This window comes from Nilaparvata lugens, chromosome 2, assembly GCF_014356525.2.
Source record: "Nilaparvata lugens isolate BPH chromosome 2, ASM1435652v1, whole genome shotgun sequence".
In the NCBI taxonomy this organism is placed as follows: Eukaryota; Metazoa; Arthropoda; class Insecta; order Hemiptera; family Delphacidae; genus Nilaparvata; species Nilaparvata lugens.
Window position 1 is genome coordinate 28,117,871 of NC_052505.1, and position 26,264 is coordinate 28,144,134.

Consider the following 26,264-nt stretch of genomic DNA (forward strand, 5'->3'; position numbering starts at 1 on the left):
TTGAGATTTAAAGGTATGCTGTTTCAATGCACTTTATGTACACTTATTTTATGATTAGTTGAATAATTGAATCAATAAATGATTTATTAAATTATCCTATTTGGAAACATATTCATTTAAATTCAATGAATGGTAAAACATGTCTAGCTTCAGAATATTTGTCATAAGAATGTTCAATAAAAAGCAACCAGGATGGTTTCACCGCAAAATCATTTTTTTGATTCCTCTAGTGTCGCATTAAAGGAGGCTTCAATTAATAATAAATAATAATAATAATATCGTGTGACCTGGCTGGCTCAGGTCTGGTGTCAGAGTTTTCAGGTCGCAACTGATCAATTTCAGGGCCTCTGACATGACCTAACGACTGCTTTTGAGGCAGCCGGGACCGACGGCTTTACGTGTCCATCCGAAACACGGGTGTGGCCCGAGAAAAATATCTTGCCCGGGCTGGGAAATTATAACAGTGTCACTGGTGTCTCTTAAAAACGTTTTATTACTCAGTTTGCTAACGGGAATTTTCGCAAAACTCATCTTATTTGTTTCCGAATTGTTCCAGTCCAGTACGGTGAATAACAAATTTTCAAAAACTAATTCATTGTGTTTCTCTTCAGCTAATACCCTAAGTCTTGATTCTATATTTATCATGTCATCGACAGTATGGGATTTTAGAAATTCAACGTGAAAGCAGATGTATTTACCTATGTCTTTTGTACAGGTTATTCTGATTGGAAGATTGCGTTTGAATTTTTGTATTGTGTATGTATCATTTGAACTACAAAGCTTATCAATTGAAATAATAAATTCATGTTTATATTCATAATTTTTGGTTGTTACAATAGAGATATTGAATTGGCGATTTTGTCGTTCAAGAGAGAGACATTTCGGCATTGGTTCTGAATCGATTTCTATCAGGTTGTGTAGAATAATATTCTTTTCTTCCTGAGTCAGAAATAGAGACTTAGTAACGCAAGAAACAAACTCTTTCAAGCTTAAAGTTAGGAATTGTATGTGTCTTTTGAGATTGTTAAAATATGATTGCATCAAGTCAACACTGATATTCTTACGATCAGCTTCAGCTTGAGCCCATCTTTCAAAATGAGCAAAAACTTTGCTCTCTGATTCCAACTCCAAACACGGTAATTTCAGCAGGAATTCGATTGTTTCAATTCTGGATGACAGGAAGAACTCGCTATTAACCACTAGGTCAGTTTTTTCTTGGATTATTTTGTAACATAAATCGTCGAATTCTGAAATGTACAGTACCTTGCAAGACTCGACGAACTCTAGCACTTCTGATGGCTGAATATTTTTGTTTATATATTGGACGCACATTTCTTCGAGATCAGAAATTATATATTTACGGGCGGCCGCGTATGTAAGCAGAGCATGAATTGCAGATGTGAAACATACCTCGCCAGTGTAAATGAACTGTTTCATTAATTTGAATCCTACCGGATCCAAATCAACTTTGATAGAGGTATCTTGTTTGAGATCACCGTAAAACATAGCTTTGAACACATTACTTGCCGCTGAGTGAACACAACTTGTGTCCTTTGATAACTTCATTTAGAGATCCAACAACAAATTCACAATCTCTGTCGACCCCAAAACAAAGAAATCTTTCTTGGAATGTTTTGTTTTCTGAAGACATTGTCGAAAGTTATTTAAATGTAAATGCCATTGAACTAACTATAACTGTTAACGGATAATGCCACTGTACTGAACAAACAGAATGTGAGCTTGCAAATGAAATGAAAATATGCTTTCAAAACTAAATTGTAGAATAACACACACCACAAACTAGGGCTGTCGTTCGTAGCTAACTAACTCAGTTGCTTGGATTAAAGAACAGCAGTTAATTTCAATTCTGCCTAATAATCAGCATTGCGACAAGAACAAGATTAAAGCAACATTGAAATAGAGATCATGAGATTCACCTTAATCTGTCAGTAATGTTGTCAATTGTGAGGAAGGAATGCTGAATGCTGACCTTGTAGTGTCTATTTTACTTACCATATCACTCTCAATCTCAGGCACTATTTCTCTGCTATCTAAGTAAATTCATTCAGGTTATCTCCAAAACCTTAACAAAGTTACCAGTTTGTGACCTAAAAGTATGAAATCTCTAATTCATATAACCTAATTTTTTTTAAAAACAATTTTATTTAACTTATGAATTCATGATAAAATTTGTTGAATGAGAACTGATATTGTGGATTCTTTCCATAATTGAAAAAGCACAGTTAATGTGGATGTGACAAAATAAAACTATGTTTTTTCAATTATGGAATTCAATCTTTGACCGGCTCAATGTTGAATAGACATCGTCAAAAATTTTTTGACGAAGTTAACTTCATAAAGTTGGACTTCGTTTTTACACTTGAATTTTCACTGTTATTAGGATGGCACTTGTCCATAGATATGTGATCTTATAACGATCGTTCATTAATAATAGGCGGAAAAGGTTGTACAAAAACAGTATTAACAATAAATAACTCTAATGATGTAGATCTTCCAATTCATATTTGTCTAAACGCCGTATTTAGGTGTATCTGGCGTAAATTCGAGAATCTCCTTGTTAAGTCATCTAACTATACTCATTCGATGAGCCTGTGTGTCAAATTTCTACATCTTTAGTTCTTCATCAGCTCTTCATCATTACTTCTTGGGAAAGCTAAGATAACAATGGAAAACGCTACAATAACGCCTATTTCGGCAGCATTGAACTCTTTCCAACACAAAATTTCTATGTTCTAGCTGAATCTCTGTCGTAGTTCCAAAGATCTTAGAAATACAACATTTGTACACCTTATCTGAACCTGTGTATGAAATTTAAAAATTCTCTGTCCACTAGTTCTTGAAAAAGCTGAGAAAACGCAGAAAAACTATAGAACACCGATTGTGGGTGTATTTTGTATATTTCAAATATGTTCTTAGTAAGCTTCTAGAGTCTTGAGGGCCAACTGAATACTTACAACATTTGAACGTTTTTGGTTCAGTAGATGTTAATGTGAATCTCATAATTTTAATATATTTACAATATATTCAACTAGTCGGCAGGCTCTCTTCGCTCACCTTATCCGTCTAGACCCCGGCTGGATAATCCAGGAATGAGATCAGCCTCGCTTCGCTTGGCTTCATATTTAATTTAAGTTAGCTCGCTTCTCTCAAATAGTCAATACAGGCTCGAATCAGTCACCAGAAAAACGGCAATAGGGCGATCTTTTAGTGAACTATACAACAAATTCTAGACCTAGCAAATCTTCTGTATACCAAATAAAGACGTTTTCTGTCCTTTAGTTCTCAAAAAAGTTGATATGAATTACCTGGGCTGAAAAGATCCCGGCCTAAAACATTTGAGATCAAATGTTTGGTGGGGGGGCTCAAACTCCCTAAAGCCCCCTGCCTGGATAAGCCCATTTGAATGAGTGCCGTTTCGCTTATATGTATATAGATTTTATTATGATATGGTGTATAAGCTAGGTAACCTAGTGAGATCCATTTCATAATGGCAGTATTTGATTAATATAGATTTTATTATGATATGGTGTATAAGCTAGGTAACCTAGTGAGATCCATTTCATAATGGCAGTATTTGATTAACATTGGTGTTGCTATCCTTGAAAACAAAGCAGATAGCGCTATCCTCTTCTAACACTGCAATGATGCAAGGTCGTTTTTTAATAGCGTAGGAGTATAATTAATTAGCAGAATATTCAATCTTAATTATGGCAATTTATTATTGAATAATTGAAAAATATATTTTTTAGGAATAAAATTTAATTTATTATTTCAAACAAGAATGAACAGTTGGTATTACATCAGCTATACCGGTATCAGCTATCTTGTATAAAAGGCATTGGCAAGGCAGGGAATCGGCAACGCAGTTATCCTATCCTTTTTCGCTGATATTATAACGTGGACTTCACTTTAGTATTATTCAGAATTTTTTAGTCAATTTTATAATTCCGAATTAGAAATAATATTGCCATCGTAGTTGACAGTACACTCACACTTAAGGAGTGCTTATGTATGGAGTCGTTTCATGATTTGAGTTGCGCTAGTGTGAGTATTTCTTTAGATAAAAAAAGTGATATTATATTTATTTGTACAGTAATTTTGTTTGATAATCATCAATTAACTAATAATTTTCTCGTCTATCACTGGCAGATCTCCGTTGCTGAAGCTGTTAGCTCGCCACCGTAAGTCGATATTCGGGCGTGGCTTTGGGGGCGACCTGGACGGGAGCGGTAGCGGAGGAGGTGGCAGTGGGGGCGGTGGAGCCGGTGGCGGAGGCGGCAGGAGCAGCATGTACCTGGAGGTGTTGATCTGCACGTGTCTCTACTACATGCGTAGTTATTATCCCAACTTGGCCGCCCAGACCAAACTCACGCATGAGGAGATTTCTGGCAACAGGCAGGTCGGTCTAAATATATTTAATATTCTTATTTATATTCTATAGTATTTTCTCTGCACAATATTTGTTTGATTTTTTATGATTCTGCTGTTCTAAAGTTTCTATTGTAATTATTAGTTTTTAACCTAAGTTTTCTGCATTTGTTCGAAATATTATGTTTTTCTTTTACTGTTTTGCATCTCTCATCAGCGGACAAAGATGTTCTTTTTGCTGGTGATTCCTAGATTTTATATTTTATTTTAATTTTATTCAAGTATATGTATGAGTAATTAATCAATCTCTTCATTCAAGACGCACAATGTATGTTGTGCATGAATGCGTCATGTGCATTAAACAACAATTACAATTCTGAAAACATATAACCAAGAAGAACAGAAAGAAACACAACAAAAGAGAAACAATAATAGCAACGTAGGTATACATAGTTTCTCAATGAAATTCTTCAAAACTATACATTTCTAACTCTATTAGGAGCTTTTTCAACTCGATTTTAAACCTTGCCCTATCCGTCTCGTGTCTGATGCTGTTCGGTAGATGTAGATACCTCATAAATTTGATTCTCATACAGGGTGAGTGAAAAGTCCGAGAACGGCTAGATATATCATACACAAAGGTAATTTGACGGTGGGTGTGATTGGAGATCCCACTGACAATGACTTTAAAAATCTGGTCCGCCATCTTGGGTCCGCCATATTGAATGAAACTTTATTTTTTTAAATAGGAAGGTGGTCGTGCGATACATGATTTCGATACGGAATTTCAAGAAAAAATGAATGGCGAAAACCGCACATCGCATATCTCAAACCGTTCAGAAGATATTCACATTATTAATCAATACCACTCGTATTTCATTTCTGATTTGCATGGTACTGATTGATAATGTGAATATCTTCTGAACGGTTTGAGATATCGATGTGCGGTTTTCGCCATTCATTTTTTCTTGAAATTCCGTATCGAAATCATGTATCGCATGACCACCTTCCTATTTAAAAAAACAAAGTTACCAGTTTGTGACCTAAAAGTATGAAATCTCTAATTCATATAACCTAATTTTTTTAAAAACAATTTTATTTAACTTATGAATTCATGATAAAATTTGTTGAATGAGAACTGATATTGTGGATTCTTTCCATAATTGAAAAAGCACAGTTAATGTGGATGTGACAAAATAAAACTATGTTTTTTCAATTATGGAATTCAATCTTTGACCGGCTCAATGTTGAATAGACATCGTCAAAAATTTTTTGACGAAGTTAACTTCATAAAGTTGGACTTCGTTTTTACACTTGAATTTTCACTGTTATTAGGATGGCACTTGTCCATAGATATGTGATCTTATAACGATCGTTCATTAATAATAGGCGGAAAAGGTTGTACAAAAACAGTATTAACAATAAATAACTCTAATGATGTAGATCTTCCAATTCATATTTGTCTAAACGCCGTATTTAGGTGTATCTGGCGTAAATTCGAGAATCTCCTTGTTAAGTCATCTAACTATACTCATTCGATGAGCCTGTGTGTCAAATTTCTACATCTTTAGTTCTTCATCAGCTCTTCATCATTACTTCTTGGGAAAGCTAAGATAACAATGGAAAACGCTACAATAACGCCTATTTCGGCAGCATTGAACTCTTTCCAACACAAAATTTCTATGTTCTAGCTGAATCTCTGTCGTAGTTCCAAAGATCTTAGAAATACAACATTTGTACACCTTATCTGAACCTGTGTATGAAATTTAAAAATTCTCTGTCCACTAGTTCTTGAAAAAGCTGAGAAAACGCAGAAAAACTATAGAACACCGATTGTGGGTGTATTTTGTATATTTCAAATATGTTCTTAGTAAGCTTCTAGAGTCTTGAGGGCCAACTGAATACTTACAACATTTGAACGTTTTTGGTTCAGTAGATGTTAATGTGAATCTCATAATTTTAATATATTTACAATATATTCAACTAGTCGGCAGGCTCTCTTCGCTCACCTTATCCGTCTAGACCCCGGCTGGATAATCCAGGAATGAGATCAGCCTCGCTTCGCTTGGCTTCATATTTAATTTAAGTTAGCTCGCTTCTCTCAAATAGTCAATACAGGCTCGAATCAGTCACCAGAAAAACGGCAATAGGGCGATCTTTTAGTGAACTATACAACAAATTCTAGACCTAGCAAATCTTCTGTATACCAAATAAAGACGTTTTCTGTCCTTTAGTTCTCAAAAAAGTTGATATGAATTACCTGGGCTGAAAAGATCCCGGCCTAAAACATTTGAGATCAAATGTTTGGTGGGGGGGCTCAAACTCCCTAAAGCCCCCTGCCTGGATAAGCCCATTTGAATGAGTGCCGTTTCGCTTATATGTATATAGATTTTATTATGATATGGTGTATAAGCTAGGCAACCTAGTGAGATCCATTTCATAATGGCAGTATTTGATTAATATAGATTTTATTATGATATGGTGTATAAGCTAGGAAACCTAGTGAGATCCATTTCATAATGGCAGTATTTGATTAACATTGGTGTTGCTATCCTTGAAAACAAAGCAGATAGCGCTATCCTCTTCTAACACTGCAATGATGCAAGGTCGGTTTTTAATAGCGTAGGAGTATAATTAATTAGCAGAATAATCAATCTTAATTATGGCAATTTATTATTGAATAATTGAAAAATATATTTTTTAGGAATAAAATTTAATTTATTATTTCAAACAAGAATGAACAGTTGGTATTACATCAGCTATCTTGTATAAAAGGCATTGGCAAGGCAGGGAATCGGCAACGCAGTTATCCTATCATTTTTCGCTGATATTATAACGTGGACTTCACTTTAGTATTATTCAGAATTTTTTAGTCAATTTTATAATTCCGAATTAGAAATAATATTGCCATCGTAGTTGACAGTACACTCACACTTAAGGAGTGCTTATGTATGGAGTCGTTTCATGATTTGAGTTGCGCTAGTGTGAGTATTTCTTTAGATAAAAAAAGTGATATTATATTTATTTGTACAGTAATTTTGTTTGATAATCATCAATTAACTAATAATTTTCTCGTCTATCACTGGCAGATCTCCGTTGCTGAAGCTGTTAGCTCGCCACCGTAAGTCGATATTCGGGCGTGGCTTTGGGGGCGACCTGGACGGGAGCGGTAGCGGAGGAGGTGGCAGTGGGGGCGGTGGAGCCGGTGGCGGAGGCGGCAGGAGCAGCATGTACCTGGAGGTGTTGATCTGCACGTGTCTCTACTACATGCGTAGTTATTATCCCAACTTGGCCGCCCAGACCAAACTCACGCATGAGGAGATTTCTGGCAACAGGCAGGTCGGTCTAAATATATTTAATATTCTTATTTATATTCTATAGTATTTTCTCTGCACAATATTTGTTTGATTCTGCTGTTCTAAAGTTTCTACTGTAATTATTAGTTTTTAACCTAAGTTTTCTGCATTTGTTCGAAATATTATGTTTTTCTTTTACTGTTTTGCATCTCTCATCAGCGGACAAAGATGTTCTTTTTGCTGGTGATTCCTAGATTTTATATTTTATTTTAATTTTATTCAAGTATATGTATGAGTAATTAATCAACCTCTTCATTCAAGACGCACAATGTATGTTGTGCATGAATGCGTCATGTGCATTAAACAACAATTACAATTCTGAAAACATATAACCAAGAAGAACAGAAAGAAACACAACAAAAGAGAAACAATAATAGCAACGTAGGTATACATAGTTTCTCAATGAAATTCTTCAAAACTATACATTTCTAACTCTATTAGGAGCTTTTTCAACTCGATTTTAAACCTTGCCCTATCCGTCTCGTGTCTGATGCTGTTCGGTAGATGTAGATACCTCATAAATTTGATTCTCATACAGGGTGAGTGAAAAGTCCGAGAACGGCTAGATATATCATACACAAAGGTAATTTAACGGTGGGTGTGATTGGAGATCCCACTGACAATGACTTTAAAAATCTGGTCCGCCATCTTGGGTCCGCCATATTGAATGAAACTTTATTTTTTTAAATAGGAAGGTGGTCGTGCGATACATGATTTCGATACGGAATTTCAAGAAAAAATGAATGGCGAAAACCGCACATCGCATATCTCAAACCGTTCAGTAGATATTCACATTATTAATCAATACCACTCGTATTTCATTTCTGATTTGCATGGTACTGATTGATAATGTGAATATTTTCTGAACGGTTTGAGATATCGATGTGCGGTTTTCGCCATTCATTTTTTATTGAAATTCCGTATCGAAATCATGTATCGCATGACCACCTTCCTATTTAAAAAAATAAAGTTGCCTTAAATGGCGGATCAGATTTTTAAAGTCATAGTAAAGTAGTATTTTCAATCCGAGTAACATCACTAATCACACTCACCTTGGAATCACTTATTTTTATGAGATACTAAGCCGTTCTCAGACTTTTTTCTCACTTTTCTGCTTTGAATAGTATTGATTAATAATGTGAATATTTCGAAACGGTTTGAGATATCGATATGCGGTTTCCGCCATTCATTTTTTCTTGAAATTCCCTATCGAAATCATGTATCGCACAACCACCTTCCTATTTAAAAAAATGAAGTTGCATTCAATATGGCGGATCCAAGATGGCGGACTAGTTTTTTTAAAGTCATTGTAAAGTGTTTTTTTTTTCAATTTGAGTAGGATCCCCAATCACACCCACCGACAATAACCTTTGTGTATGAGATATTAAGCCGTTCTCGGACTTTTCACCCACTCTGTATATGCTGGACTTTGTTTAAATTTTTCTCTTCTATGTTCTAATGAAATTAAATCATTTCTATTTCTTGTATGATAATCGTGAACATTTGATTGTCTATTGAATGAGTGCTCGTTACTTTTTACATGTAAAATTGTTTTGTAGATTTGAAGGCTAAATTAGAAACTAGAATTAGAAACGCCGATAATAGAAGTTTTGGGTTAGCGTCTGCCTTTCATTTCCAATATTGTGATGCTTACAATTCAATAAATAAATGCTCTTGTTTGACTTGGTTTCCCCATTCACTCATTTTATTTGTTTAAATGTGTATTTTAATTCTGCAATCTTTGTATATGTGTTTGCCTGCTCGATGTTGGCGCCGATAAATGTTCATCAATACGAGTTAAACTGCAAAGTACATGATTGGCGGCTAGTAAAAAAGACATATGTTATGGCCTGCGGCTAGTGCAAAATGGAAATAGAGCGCATGCGGATTTCCCTATTTCCTCCTCATGTCGCTGAAATTCCAACCCTTTTCAAGTGACTGAACCATCTACGGCTAAATTTAATGTATTTTTTGGACAGAAAATTTGGCTCAAATTTATGAAATGGAAACAATGTAAATTTTTCTACTTAATATCCATCAGTATTCATTGAGAAACAATTTCGAGATTTACCTCTTCAAATTACGTCTATGATTTATGTATATAGTATATACCGTATATGTATTTCTTTACAGTGTTCTTATTTTATCTTATCTTTATTCATATATTTATACATTGATCGATACAATATCAGTCTTAACTATGAATGATTGAGAAAGGAACAACAGGCTTGTGCGTATACAGTGTATTATCATAGCATAAGAAGATATTCCATGTTATAGGTAGTTATATTTCAAATTTAAGCCGATATTATGTTAACTCAAGCCGATAACTGACGACTACTGTCTATTATTACTGTTATGACAGGGTAATAGTGTGAGAACGGCTCAGGATGAGAGACTATCAGCGTCACATAGTTTCACCAAAAACAACCACTAGGACTATCGCCTTGAGTCAACAGTGACATTTTTCAATTCAATTTCAATTTATTTCTTTTCACACACACATACAAGTTTAACACAGAGATTAACAAAAAGAATACATGCAAACAACAACAACAATACACATTAAAACAAAATAAAAAGAAAAGTGGTGCAAAAAATGATGGAAGATGGATTTGGAACATAAACACCCTTTACCATGTGATATTTCCGTATGATATATTTTCTCCATGGTATTATATGTTATTGTTATACAGTATTATCATATGTTATTATTGTTATATTATTATATGTTATTATTTTCTATTATTAATATAGTAATGAATGAATTTGGTGGCAGGTGCAAATCTGCAGCGTGGAGCTGTTGTCACTGATCAGCTGCGAGTTGTCGGGCATTGTGCGAGACAGCGGACACGGACTGGCCTGCTATCTCAACGATCTGCTCTCAAGGGTCAAACTGCAAAAGGTGAATTAATCATCTATTAAAAGTATTATCAAGTCACATTCGCAATGTTTCTTGAATGCTCTCAAGGGGCAAATTGCAAAAAATGAAAAACCAAAAGTCCAAAAATTAAAAAAAACAGAAGATCCATTAGAGCATTAATGTTATATGAAATTCTATATAATAATATATCCATGCCAGATTTCATAAATTTGTAAAATTTCCATGTCCCATGCAATAGACCAAGACTTAATATGCTATTTCAAATACCGTTTGTCAGAATCGCTCACCATTTCAATTCCTACCTAAATAGAACAATGAGATTGTACAATAGACTAAACCCATTCCTTGACCCCTTCTATGACCGCAACAATACATTCAAAAAAATCTTGTGGAAAATCATGCTTCTCAATTGATGATTAAATTATTATTTTTCAACTCTACTAACTCTTTATTTTTTCAATTGTTTCTTCTTTCTTTGTATATACATATTTTTCATACCCCTTTACTAACTTTCCTGAATCTAACTCAAATATCGTTCACTTCTAATCTTATTAGTTATACTGAATCGTTATGAATATTTAATGAAGTGCGATATTATTTCTTTTTGTTTTCCTTTTTAATTGTCAAGTTATATATAATTTAAAACACCGACACGTCAGGACAGGACATAATTCACTCTGATAGAAAGTTTTAGAGGAAGGTTTTTAACTGCGCGAGGTCTACTGTTCACAGAACTACTAGTTTATTCAAAAGGATTATCAAGCCTCATTCACAATGTTTTTTGAATGCTCTAAGGTTCAAACTACAAAAAGTGAATTAATGTTTTATACAAAAGTATTATCAAGTCTCAATCACAATGTTTTTTTTTAATGCTCTCAAGGGTCAAACTACAAAAAATGAACTTATCATTTATTCAAAAATATTGTCACATTCGCTATGTATTTTGAACAAATATCTTCATGGAAAGCTCTCCAAATATTCTTTGATTCACTAGTAGAGATCTTCCTTGAGGCCGCTTGCCGTGAGGCATGCCTTCAGATTCAATGTTGCGTTTTGTAATCTAAGAGATCCCAGTTCACTAGCTCTAACAAAAGGAATCAATTGAAAATGATCAAGAATAATTCAAAATTATGAGTTTAAACTTATAAGAGGATTATCAATTCACAAACAATTGAAGAATCAATTTTGAAAATGATCAAGTATAATAGAAAATGATGAATTAAATTCATAAGAGGATCATCAATTCACAAATAATATTGAAATTATGATTATAAATTCTACTACTTATTCCAAGTGATATCCCAACATTGAATGATTCTTAGGCTAGAAACACACATGGCGTTTTTTCAGACGAGTCGGCACGGCACGACAGGACAGGATCAGCTCTGAAAAACGCCTTGTGTGTTCCTAGCCTAAAACTTCTAATAGTCAGGAAAGAGGAGACGGAAAGATGAACACTGGCCTCCAGTAACATCTCATCTCTAATCTCCCTGTCCATAAGCAAATTTAAACAACAAATTAGCTAATAAAAAAAACAAAGGCTTTCAGTAACTTGAAACTTCAACTAAATTCAAGTTTTCTCTCATCTGTAATGATTCTTGGACATATATACAAACATATTAAATAAAAATACTAAGAAACTGTCAAAAAATTGTTAATTTTCAAAATCTGTGGTTTTTGACAATTTCTTAGTATTTTTATTTAATATGAATAATTACCACAATATCAACTTCTCAACTACACAAAAAGTGAAAAAAAATATATATATACAAACATATTTTGAAAATTATTAACTACTCTTTAGCAATATTTTGTCAACTTATCATTAGTCTCATTATTGCATTTATTGTAATTTAACTAACTGCTAGCTAACTCATGTTTGCATGATTATAATGAAGTCCACTTCACATTGTCAGCATTCAATATTTATAGTACCAATGCTCAATGCCGACACTTTGCCCTTCAATCTGTCTCTGTTTGAAGTGATTCTCTCTGCAGAATATGTTTATTTGGCTATTGTGAATTGGTGAAGGAAGAATGTATTCTAAAATGAACAAATTTGAGTTTTGAAAGAAACAAATTGAACGATACTGTTGCAGGTGGCGCTCCACTGTGTGCTGTCGATAGTGCAACAGCAACAGCAGCGGAGCAAGAGGGGTGGGGGTGGTAGTGGGGGGAGTGGAAGTGGGAGTGGTCGCTCGTTCACGCAGGAGATCCTGGCCTTCAACGAGGATGCCGTCGCGGGAGACGACTGTGATGACCTAGCTGAGGGAGCAGTCAGCCGCCATTCCGAGGCCTTCCAGGTCCAACTCTTGAGGTATTCATCATTCTATCAATAAATAATCTCTATCTATAATAATCGATTTTGCAAAATGTCTTTGTTTATTGAAAGGTGCTTTGATAGCTCAAAACTGTTTCCCGTGAAATTAGATAGTTGAACATTGTGGAAATGTAATCAATTAACAAAATATTCTATCTCAATTATGAAAATTTATTAATTAATTATTGAAAAATTTATTTTCTCGACGAATTAAATGTAATAGATCATTTTAAACTAGAATGAACAGTTGATATATTAATATAGTGGTATCAGCTATCCACTATGGAAGGCAGTGGAAAGAGAGAGAATCGGCAACGCTGTCTCCTATCTATCTCTACTGCCATTATAACGTGGACCTCACTATAGTTACATGGTGAGGCCGGTTTCCACATTGTAGGTTTTAGATAAAACAAAAGAGGTGCAAGCTGAAGCTGAAAATGTATCACATTAGATCCGTATTCAATTTCAATTTATTCCAGACAACTTATTTAACATAAGTATTTTAAGTCTAGTATGAGCTGGATGATAATGATGATGGTGCTAGAGATGAAGAGTGAGTTACAGTGCATCACTTATATCACTAATTAAATAACACAATATACAAAGACTATGCTAATAAAATTACCAAACTAAACAGTAAGACAAACTATTTTACAACACTAAATTAACTTACTTATAACACAAATTAGTAATTCTAATAATTTTATCTAAACACACAGAACGTCAGATTTACTACATTCATTAAATTCTTAAATTCAGTGATGGAGTAAAAAGCCTTGCCCTTTATCCAGTTACCCAATACTGACTTGAACTTCACCAAAGGTACTGTACGGGCACTGGCGGGAAGGGCGTTAAAGAGTTCAATACCTACATAATTATGGCTTTTGTGGATTTCAGTTAGCCTGGAATAAGGTAGATCTATTGTGTGTTTTTTTCTAGTATTGTGTGCATGAATAGATGTTCTGGTTGTAAGTTAATTGATATTTTCTTTAATGTAAGCTATACAGCTATATATGTACAAACTGGGTACTGTCATTATTTTCAATTTCTTGAAGTACTCCCTGCAGGAATCTTGAGGAGACAGCCCACAGATACATCTCAGAGCTTTCTTTTGCCATTTAAACACTCTGTCTGAGCCAGTGGAGTTACCCCAGAGTATTATGCCATATGTTAGGTGGCTATGGAAAAACGCGAAATAGGAACTCAGCAGCAAGTTTTTACTGACATTTTTACTTTTTAATATAAGCAACAGAAAATTAACTCGTGCAAGCCTAGAACAAATTAAGCCACATGATCCTCCCAGTTCAGTTTTTCATCTAATTTTATCCCTAGAAGTTTTATGGATTTATTAGATTCATTGCTAATTTTCATATTAAAAATTATCTCTTCACTTTTGGTTCCTTCAACTTGAAGGCAGTTAGCATTGAACCATTCTGTACATCTTTCTAACATAAGCCTTCTCTTAATAGCTAAAGATATTTCACATTTGTCAGTGTTAATGAGTGTTGTGTCGTCTGCGTAGAGAACAACTTTACATGCTAAATGTTCGGGCAGGTCATTGATATAGACTATGAAGAGGAAGGGTCCCAAAATAGAGCCTTGGGGAACACCTTTTCCTACTTCCAGAGGATCAGAGAATTTATTATTTGTGCTAACAATCTGTAGCCGATTACTCAAGTATGACTGTAATAATATTATTGACCTGTCATCAACTCCATAGTACTTCATTTTCTTAATTAATAATTCATGTGAAATAGAGTCAAAGGCTTTGCTCAAATCCAGTAGGTTTGCGCTAGTTAGTAATTTGTTTTCAAAGCCTTCATAAATGTCAGATACAATTCTCTCTACCGCCTTAACTGTTGAAAGCTTTGTTCGGAATCCAAATTGGACAGAGTTTTTTTCAAAGAAATGGCTCAGCTGTTGGTGCATAATAATTTCTACTATTTTGGAAAATATTGGTATGAGAGAGATGGGACGGTAGTTGTTTGGGTTAGTTTTATCACCTTTCTTAAAAACAGGGATAGTGACTGTGACTTTTAAGCAATCCGGAAAGACTCCTTCATCCAATATTTTATTTATGAGACTGACTAGCGGCAGTTTAATCTGTTTGATAATATTTTTAATTTAAAAGTTTGAGAGGCCATAGTAGTCTTCTGCTCTACTGTTTGTGAGTTTGCTCACTGCTTTATGAAGATCATCTACTGTTATGTAGGTCCACTTAAATTTGTATATGGGATTTTGGGCAGGTAATATGATCTCAGGGTGTGGTTTTGGTACTTGGGCCTGTTTGCTTGTACCAGCAAGATTTAGGAATATTTATTTCATTTTTGATCACATCCCATGCTGCTTTACAAGCGTTTTTAGAATTAGCTATGTATTTGTCATTAGCATTACGTTTTGCTTTTTAATTTCAAATTTATACGTTTTTTGAGCTTTGAATATTTTTCTTTAAATTCATCACATTCACACGATTTCATTTTGTAGATTGAGAGCAAGGAACGAATACTGTCAATATGAGGAGTAAACTATTTGTTTAGTGCTTGTGGCTTAATATGTTTAATGGTAATCTGTTTTTTGACAATTCTAGGACAACAGTCATTGTACTGCTCAGCAACAATATCTACGAATTTTCTAGTCATTGCATTGATGTCTGAATATCTATACATTATCTCAGACCATTTGATTAAGCTTAACCTATATTTAAGAATTTGAAGATTATTCATATTGATTAATCTGATAGTTCTAGGCTGTTTGATTGGAGGAGTGTATGGTAGTTTAAGCCAAAGTCCACTGTGATCTGATATTTCAGGATTAATTATGCCTGTTTGAAGGTCGTTTGAATGTACATTACTTATGATATTGTCAAGGCATGCTTTATCTCTGGTTGGCTTGTCATTCAGGCAGTAGAAGTCATAGGACCTTAATCTATCCAAGAATTCGCTTACAATAGTACTTCTAACTCTAATATCAATATTAATGTCTCACCAAAGATAAAGATCCTGTAATTCTTATATTTGGGCTTATCATACTGAGTAATTAGTTTCATCAGATTTTCAATTAAATCAGTTGCCCTAGAAGAGGGCGTCCGATATACAGAGGCCACAATAATCTTGTGGCTAGGTATTTGTATAGCAGCAGCTTCATATATGGTTTCAATGCAAATGTCTTTCACCTTTATAGGAGAAAATTGCAAATTTAAATCACTCCTTACGTAAATTGAGACCCCACCCCATGTATGTTATCTTATCTGCAGTAACTACTAGCAAGATTATACCCAATAGGAATGTTTAGATCTATTATATCCTCAGTCAGCCAATGCTCATTGATACAGAGTATGCCACATTTCTCATTCTCAAGCCAGAGCTGCAATTCATCCAGTTTATTCCTTAAGGACTGTATATTTATGTGAAAAAACAGCAGGCTACTTACATTTTGTTGTTTGGGTATAGTGATATCATTTGAGTTGTTATTGGTTAGATTGGTGTTATTTTGAGCTGGCTTAGGTCGTTTCCCTGTTCTAAAAAAGGAGTCTGATTCTTATACAACCGATCATACTGCATCCCAGTTGGACTAAGCACTAAGCTAGTGTCCAATGCTGCTTCTTCACTAGGAACAGGGCTGAATCCTCGAAATGGAGAGCCAGGAGTAGAATCCTGCAGGTCGTTGACCTCCAGGTGGTTAGGTGTGGATCCTCGAAGAGGAGAGTCTGGGCTAGAGCTCATGTCAGAGTTCATTTTGCTGCCATCCTCTAGGTGAATCAGGTCTCTAATTGTTACCTCTGCATATGATGAGGAAGGTGGTATTCAAGTTTTAACGGTGCTAGATTAGTTGCTTGCGGGCTTGAACACTGAGTGTAAAACATTTTGATAAATGCGATCATAGGTTGATTCAGCATGATTAGAGTTGAACCTGAAACTTTTCAAGACAAACTTTACTAGATGAAACAGTCAGTACCGGCTGCCTAAAAACAGTCGTGAGAGACCCTGAAATTGATCAGGAGTTATTTGAAAACACCAGATCTGTGACGCCAGGTCAAACGTAAATAATTTTGAACTATTTCCTTTCCTTTAAGATATTTTACCATGTTTAATTAATGTTCTTCTTTTTCTCATTTCACATATTCTCAAATACAATTAACTATCATAATTTACTCTGATGTTTTCTCAATTATATTCAACTATCTCAAATGTAATTTATACTTTCTTAGAATTTGTTCACTTTATTATAGCCCACTTCAATAACCTACTATTTTAATTATTTCCTACTATCATATTATATTTATAGCCTACTCTAATTTTAAAGGTTTATGTACTATACTGAGGACGCATTTTCTATTTTTGATCTTTTTAAATTTGTTATTTATACTTGTTTTATTTTCTAAAAATATTTTTTCATGTAAGAGTAATGTTGAACTAACAAATTGTAAATTATATTGTTTTGTCTCTTATAAGGGATAAAGATCTTTTTGAATTTGGATTATTATGTTTCTATTAAACAGACACACACTTGACTGACACTTTCATTAGAATATCCAACATTATTCTTCTCCATGCAATTTTAGTTTGTATTCTTTTATTCAATGTGATTTTCCATATTAATTTATTGTAGTTTTATGAATTATATTGAATTTGTGCAGATTCCTACTAGCGCTGCTAATGCTAGAACACGAGGTGAACTCTCGTCGCGGCAGCAGTGGTGGGGGAAGCGAGGGGGGCGCCGAGCAGCAAACTGCCTCGTCAGCAACATCAGCAGGCGAGCAGCAGCAGCATCAGCAGCAGCGGAGGGGGAGCGAGGCGGGGGAGGTGCACTATGTAGCCGGCAAGGTCATACCGCAGCAGCCCATGTTTCTCGCCGCCATTGTCAAAGCGCTAGAGCAGCAAGGCAGGGCCTGCTACTCGCATACGCATTGGACTGCTCTGGTACGTTGGTTGTGGTCATTTCAAATGAGTTACAAGTATCTGTGCAACGCTGGTTCGTAGAATAAGTTAAGCTATAGCATAGAGAAACAATAGCGTAATAGATATCCCATGGTAAAGGGAATTTATGTCGCAACTTTTACTGTTATCTCAAGCCGATTACTGTCGATTATTGTCAATTTTTACTGTTTTGTTGGGGTGAGAGTGTATGAATGGAACAATTCTAGAGACTACCAGCGTCACACAGCTGCATGGGAAAGAACTACGTGAACTATCGGCTTGGGATAACAGTAAAAGTTGCGACATAAACGTCCTATACCATGGGATATCTACTTATGCTATCGTTTCTCTATGGCTATAGTTAGATAAAGGATCAGCCTGTTCAAGGATTATGATGTGCTATAGTGGATTCACTTGAAAATATCAGCATTCCTCATGCGTTTCCCATTTAAACAATGTTGGCAGATTGAAGTGAATCTTAACTACTTCTCCTCAAAGTATATTTGTGGTCATTTCAAAAGAGTTCCAAGTATCGCGCTGAAATAAGTTCAACCATAGTGAGATTTACTTGAAAATGTCAGCATGCCTCATACGCTTCCCATTCATCCAATGTTGACAGATTGAAGTGGACTCGAATTATTCTCAATAAAATATAATAACCCAACATGTTGTCTTGTTCTACTTGAATATTTCAAATTGTGAAAAACTAGTTTTCGAAAACATTTTATTTGGATAGTGAATCTCAAGCTGTTGAGCTCAATTTTTGCGAGAATAAAGGAAACTATTGCGATAATTTTATTTGAAACTTGATTTAATTAATTTGACTTACTCAGCTTCTAATTTGAATTATCTTTTATTACTTGCGCATGCAACACGTACTAATAATTATATTACATTATAGGAAGGTGTTTGCTCATGACATCAACGTGAGTAGTAGCATAGCCACCTCTAATACAAGGCCCCGGCCTACAATATTGCAACGTCGCATCGTAGGCCTAGAATCTAATACATGATTGGTGAAAAAGATCAGCTGGTATTTTTAAAAATCTTTACGCTGCGACGTTGAAATATCGTAGGACGGGGCCTTGTATTAGAGGTGGCTATGGTAGTAGTCTGATTTCATGAGCATTGAAGATCAATTCTTGTATTTATAAAGCTAAAATATCACTTAGTGTGGGATTGGAATCGCTTGATAGCTCAAAAACATTATTTTTTTAATAAAAGAAGTGAGGATTGTATTGATATTTAGTTAAAATTGTGCTTTGTAATTATTGTAACTTACAATGTGTTTCAAATTTACAAATTCACTATTGCGTGACCTGGCTGCCCGAAAACGGATAAAGACCGCAAAACAGCTAACATTGACAGAGATGAAAAACAATGATTTTTACTTTCCTTGCCCTATTACCATAGGTAAGGAAAGTATTGCTTTCCGAAAAAAGTAAGGTACCCAAATTTCTAAATTTCTATACGTTTCAAGGTCCCCTGAGTCCAAAAATGTGTTGTTTTTTTTGTATTGGTCTGTATGAGTGTATGCGCGTCTGTGTACACGATATCTCACCTCCCAATCAACGGAATTACTTGAAATTTGGAACTTAAGGTCCTTACAATATAAAGATCCGACACGAACAATTTCGATCAAATGCAATTCAAGATGGCGGCTGAAATGTCGAAAATGTTGTCAAAACAGGGTTTTTGCGAATTTCGTAACATTTTCACCTAAAATTGAAAATAAGCTCGAAATTCGAGAAAATGTGATTATTTAATTGCAAACTGTTTGCAACTGTTGATTCTATTAAATCATTCACTATGAAGAGATAGCAGACCTCGTGTGTCTCCAGCGTATTGTCCTGTCACCAGCTGGCGCAGATCTTCAAATAGTGGACTTGAGATGCGCATGAACACTGGCGTCAGGAAATCAATTTTCATAACGGCAAGGAAAGTTGTGTGAGTGCGCCACATCAGATTTTTTGCAACCGGCACTAGCCTGATTGAATGATTACAAAAGTTCAACAGCTGAGTCATAATTTTGTCTTAGTCCCACACACATGCACTCGCTTTCTTCACTTCCATCATTGGTGGACGTGATTTCAGGTGACGTGCGCTCTACCGTACCTGGGCCCCGCCCTGACCCGGGTGGTGACAACAGTGGTGCGACTGATATGCGCCAACATAGAGGCCGTGTCCAAGGCCTACTACCAGCCGGACAGCAGTGTCACTAACAAAACCGGCAACGGGTTTCCAGCTGACTATGCCATTACTCAGGTAACTCAAACATCATAAAACGACATTTTGAATTCACGCTTCCCATGATTATCTACAATTTTATTTATTGTATTATTATTTACAATGGATATAATACTTTTTTGAATTTTGAGTAATTCAAATAATTGAATAAATATTAGGAAAATAATTGTTGGTATTGTACTCAATGAATGAACTTTACTTTAGCGAGCAGTTTAAGTATTAATAGTAAACAGAGAGAAGAATGGATAAAATTTCCTTACTTTGACCCAGAATCTGATGAATGTTAGGCAAAGAGTTAGAGTTTATCTCGGGTTAGACCAAAAGAGCAGATGCTTGTTCTGAACAAAGATGAATGAAAATCTGGATATACGTAGTTTAATATTCATAAAACTGTGAGTAGATTAATATATTTTAGGAGAAATATTTTCTTATGATTCTCGTATGTCGTGGATTAATAAATTAAGATTAATAGATTGATACATTTTTGTAGACATAATATGTTCTCATGTTTCTCGTATCGTATATCGCGATGTTTCTATGTGGTTTATGCTTCAAGATTCGTGCTCTAGCTGCATACTCGTTAGGTCCATACTAACCCCAGCCAAAGAGAAGAGTTCCCACATAGCTTTGAAACAACGCCCGTTTTCAAGTGCATATATTAAGTTATAGTAACTATTAGATTAGAGTTCTTTAATTATGCATGTTACAATATTTACTGGCATATACACTAGTTCACATTAAATGAAATTATTGCTAATTATTCAACGAATTTTGCAAAGTATGAAAAATTAATCTATGAGAATAAAGATTGAATGCTATTTGAATAACGATAATATAATATTGTGATTTAACTTAATAAATCGGTGGTGTTTCAACAAATAATTGTCGATTCTCTGAAAAGGATATAAAATAATATCCTTCCCATCAACACACGACCGGGACATAAGAAATGATTATATAAAAGTGAGTAGAATAAGAATGGTATAAATGAACTGAGTTACAGTGATTGTAAGGCTAGACCTATGAGGGCAAGACTTGCTGAAGTCAATTGTAACAAACGAATTTAGGTTCTCACAATTTCAATGAATTGGTGTTTGTGACAACTGCAAGTCGTTCCACTCAATATAGATATCTACCATATATTACATCTAAATTACTACACAAAAATATGTTTGGTTGAGAATGGGTTTTGGAATAGAATTGATTAGTTGATGAACTAATTTATGGTGTTGTTAGGTGGAGGCGTTGACGGTGCTGTGTCACTACTGCCTGCTGGACTCGGCCACGCCCTTCAATCAACCCTTGTTGGCCGTCAGTGGGACCACCCCCGCCCAGATATTCAACAACCTCATACACGTCTTCATGCCCTCGCCCATGGCTGTGGTCAGTTACCAACATACCAGCATTTGATAATATTTAACAAAATATAAATAAATAATATTTCTATGGCTTTTATTGGTGGGGACTTCCTGACGGAAGTTCCACCTCGCCTGAACAAAATATGATTATATTAAACGAAAGTTTGGGAATATTTTCGTATCACAGATACAACTTGTGTTTCACAGTTGTTTTATCAGCTTTTGTAGTTATTCATCTAGGCCTATTAATCAAGTGCTTGCTTGTAATTCACAGAATATATTATATTATTATTATTGTCTCATTCATTATTGACTATCCATAAGTCATAATTGATTTATAAATTTTATACAATAATACTCGTTGGGCAGGCCCCTAAAGGCTTGTGTGTAACTACATTGTATTTCAATGTTAAAGAGCATTGGCCCTTCAATTAAATTTAATGGTAATCACAAGCTGACGAGGGTTCTTCAGTCATGAAATGTAGTGCAGATTCAGCTACAGATTCATCATTCTCTAGTTGTAACATAAAACTAGTTTTCAATTAATACTAATTTTTGCCCTGCTGGGCAGATTGCTATTGGTTACAAATTGGCAGAATGAAAATGTGGAGCTCTCTCATAAGAATCAATGCTATTTATTTGTTGAAATTAGCAGAGCTGAAACTTATTGAAATATTATGGCTTAAAAAGCCAGTTGACTGATAATACTACTGTATCAGGTACCAGTCTAGCGTTCTTATCGAGATAATGATGAAACTTTTCAAAAACATAGATCTGGAAATCCTTTCACACTGATAACAAGAATGGCGAAATATTGCATATTTATAGTTCTTACTGAAACATGTTTACTGCCTTCTGTAGTTTTTTTCAATTCAATAATTTTTTATCGGTTTCATTTGGGTATGAAAATGGTTATATCTTATGTAAGATCTGCTGGAACATTGAATGAATCCAGTCGGGAGATGAAGTAGATATTAACAATAAAAAACTCCATACTTGATAGTTTTCAAAGTAGGAAAATGTGAAACTTCATTCAAGTGCTGTAGCGAGGCTATTAATTGATAAAAAATTCTAAAGATGAAATGAAATGTAATCTTTTGCTTAGTGAATAATTCGAAACGCTTTTCACATTGTTTGTTGAATTAGCTGGTGCAATAATAGTTTGAATGAATGTATTTGCAGCACGACCAAGTGAAAGAAAGGCATGAGCCTCAGCAGGCGGCGCGCAAAGCCGTGCTAGGAAGTCTTCCAAGAGTAATTTCCAGTGTGGCCTGTATATGGCAGGCACTTGTATCCAATAAGGAGAGGTGAGTCTGATTATATGGCAAAGTTTACTTTTATTTCTAGTTCAACTTGAACGTTAATAGGTAGAAAGTTGATCACGCATCACTTGATAGTACAACAATGACACTCGTAACTGGTCACTACATTTAGTTTACTGCTATTTGTCATATTCATAAGCATTTGATTCCAGCCCCACCTTTAATCAATTTTGTCATTTTTACACTTACCGATTTCTCGCCGACACACCACCCAGAATCATTTCCAATTGGCTAATTCTCATCAACAGGTTATTCTCAACCAATAGGAGGACATTCGTGTCTGTGAGAAGTCGTTAAATGTGTTTCTATTAAAATCTGAAATTCCAAAGCAGGCACACATTCCAACCCCAAGCAAAAACCTCATAATTTTACAGATGGAATTAAATAGAGATTGCATTTATTCAAATGCTAATTAATGTATAATTACTATTTATGAAAATCCTAATTAAATGCTGTAAATCACCCCGAAGACTTCTGCTACTGCAGACATTGACAACCGGGTTAACAGCTAGATGTAAATACGATGAGAACTACTATCCAAAAATTATTTGCTAACCCGGGAATCGAACCCGGTACCTCCTAATTGCTAGTCAAGAATTAGTGAATAACTTACATCATTTAATTAGGTTTTGTCGTTAAATAATAATTACTCATAATTTTATGTATATAATTATATTCTTAGGTTTTATTCATTTAAAAGAATATCACTTTAAGCGTAACGTAGAATGACAGTAAGATAACAATGCAAAATACCATAAATAACAAGAAATACCATTTTCAGATAAATCGAACTGCTATGTCGTAATTTAAGTATTTAAAAGTGATCATTAGGATTATTGGATACAAGCATTTAGTTCATAATTGAAAGAAACATTGAAGAGTACCATATATAATGTTGCTTGGGCATAGCATTGTAACTACAGCCATTAGACAGAAGTCTAACAGCAGATAATATTGCTTGGAAATCTTGGTAATTAACAAAATGTTATGAATAATCGACTCCATCCATACACAAACTGCATGTAAATGTATGTATACATACACGATTTTCTCATTTTTATACAAAAATGCAGTCGATTATTAATTGATGAATATCAGTTAACATTTGTTAATTTCTAGTGTAAAACAAAAGTATGTTTGTGTGTGTGACAGAGAGAGCGATAACGTGGAAGCGGGCAGCCCACGCGTGGTGCGGCAACAGCTGTTGGAGTTCCTGAGTCCCATCGCCCTGCATCACGGCACCAGCTTCCTCGCCGCCATGGCTGTCGTGTGGAGGGAGCGGCGTCCCTCCCCTCTCCCCTCCTCCACCACCAATTCCACCGCCACATCTTCGGTCTGTACCTCTTTGCTTTACAATCACATGCATTGCACCTTTTCTTACAATAATAACAATAATAACGAATGACGCCCCCGTTGTGAGCTACCTTCTATCTACCTTGTCTATCTTCTTTATATCTTCTAGCTATCTATCTGCCGAGAAGCAATGAGAGGTGATGATCTTCAACAGAAAACAAACAGGAAACCAATGTGGAAACTATGGGTTGGTTTCCTGTTTGTTTTCTGTTGAAGATCATCACCTCTCATTGCTTCTCGGCAGATAGATAGCTAGAAGATATGAAGAAGATAGACAAGGTAGATAGAAGGTAGCTCACAACGGGGGCATCATACGTTATACGTCGTTATACGTCTTAACGTCATCTCGCTAACATTAAGGGCCGGTTTCCGAGCTCAGGAATTAGCTAAATTCTAGACTTTAAACATCTGGAGTCAGAAAATTGGCTTTCCAAAACATTAGAATAGTCGCAGTTTTTATACATTTATTTATATATTTATACATTGATATATTGGCTACAATGTCTTTCTCAACTATGAATGATTGGGAAAGGAACAACAGGCTTAAAGCCCAAAACTGTTCCTTTCCCAAATTTAGATAGAAATTTTCCAAAAAATAGGATAATATTGTAATATTTATGATAATATTTCCTCATTTCTATAATTTTTGGAGAGGTTTTCCGTGACCAAATAAAACATTCCTAAATAATTCAAAATAGCTGAAAACTTACACTATTTTATTTACACATATATTTTTTACACATCTTTATTCTATTTTGTGTTCAATTTTCTAGTTTTTCGAAATTTAATTTAAATGTGGACTGCGACTATGCCCCGTTCCGGAAAGCCAATTTTCTGACTCCAGCTGTTTAAAGTCTAGAACTTAGCTAAATCCCGAGCTCGGAAACCGGCCCTTGAACCCGAACAGCCTCCAGAATTATACTCTTCATCTATAAAGTGTCCCATAAAGAACGCAAAATTTGAATTTCACGCCATTTTTGGTATGTTTGGTTGGTAGCAGTGCTACTGCCTGTTTTGTCATCAGTTCTATGCGCGGTTAGGAGCAACGCATTGTGATTCTCAAAACGCATTGTAAGTAAGGGGAATGTTATGCCAAATTGAGAAGTTTGTGCAATATTCGGTCGATCAATTGCATTCAATCAGACTCAAATGATGATTTAATTAACAATTATTCAAATGTTGCGTTATTTTGGGAAACCCGCTACTGGGTCTTGGAAGATAGTCTCTATACAAAAATCAGTCTAATGAAGTTTCGATGGAAAGGATATTCATGAACAAACTTTTTAAGAATGGACAGATATCTATCCAATTTGACACAACTCAATATTATATAATCTTAATTCAAAGTGCATTACATAGTCATATCATTAAATAATTATTTCGTTTATACGTTAATTGCATGGGTATCGTTAACACATAAGCGTAGTTGCCCTCAAGCAGTCAATAATCCAACTGGAAAACTCAGAGCTTTGTATTGATTGATTTGTTGTGTTGGATTGCAGGCATTACCAGTGGCGAGTGAAGGCCAGCAGGTGTTGGTGCAGTTGTTGAGTGCCATCAAAGCGATGCCCATTGACACCCTCGTCAAGACATTGCACGAAGTTGTCAGGCAACCGGCTCTCAATCAGGTATGTTCTACGTCTATTTACGAGTATGATACTATTCAAACTGGAAATAACTAACTTATCTGAGAATATTTTCTGCTGATTGCCCATCTCGAGAAGAGCTCTGGCTGACAATTTGAATAAGAAAAATGTCATGCGCAAATCTGTGAAATAGAGGAGAAATAAATTTTAGCAACTGTTAGTCTTTAAATAAATCACAGCTATTTGTAAAACTCAGCTCATCATAATGATTTGGGAATATGATTGCTTGCATCGTTGGCAAGCTTGTTTGAGCTTTCTATCAGCCATAGCACAGCCCTTGATGAATTCACTAAAATGGTTATTACCTTTGTGTTTTAAAATTCTGAATGTTGTCCATTCTGTCGCTACAGTAAATAAATAAATAATTATTTTATTGTCATAAATATTCAAAAAATACATGGAGCTTGTCAGTCAAACAAATATAAAAATAAGTAGTGATATAACTTATTCTATCACTACTTATTTTTATATTA

The 26,264-nt window shown here is 35.0% G+C and overlaps 1 protein-coding gene across 1 annotated transcript in view; it reads left to right on the forward strand.

Annotated features, from left to right (window-relative positions):
- LOC111064249 (protein dopey-1 homolog) overlaps positions 1–26,264 on the forward strand; it is a 126,653-nt gene that overhangs the window by 68,427 nt on the left and 31,962 nt on the right. Inside the window, exons 22-31 of the mRNA XM_039420047.1 lie at positions 4,171–4,420; positions 7,468–7,728; positions 10,525–10,650; positions 12,729–12,946; positions 17,586–17,868; positions 19,960–20,130; positions 21,349–21,495; positions 22,653–22,777; positions 23,945–24,125; positions 25,648–25,773. Of these exons, the coding sequence (XP_039275981.1) occupies positions 4,171–4,420; positions 7,468–7,728; positions 10,525–10,650; positions 12,729–12,946; positions 17,586–17,868; positions 19,960–20,130; positions 21,349–21,495; positions 22,653–22,777; positions 23,945–24,125; positions 25,648–25,773 (1,888 nt within the window). The remainder of the gene's footprint in view (positions 1–4,170; positions 4,421–7,467; positions 7,729–10,524; positions 10,651–12,728; positions 12,947–17,585; positions 17,869–19,959; positions 20,131–21,348; positions 21,496–22,652; positions 22,778–23,944; positions 24,126–25,647; positions 25,774–26,264) is intronic.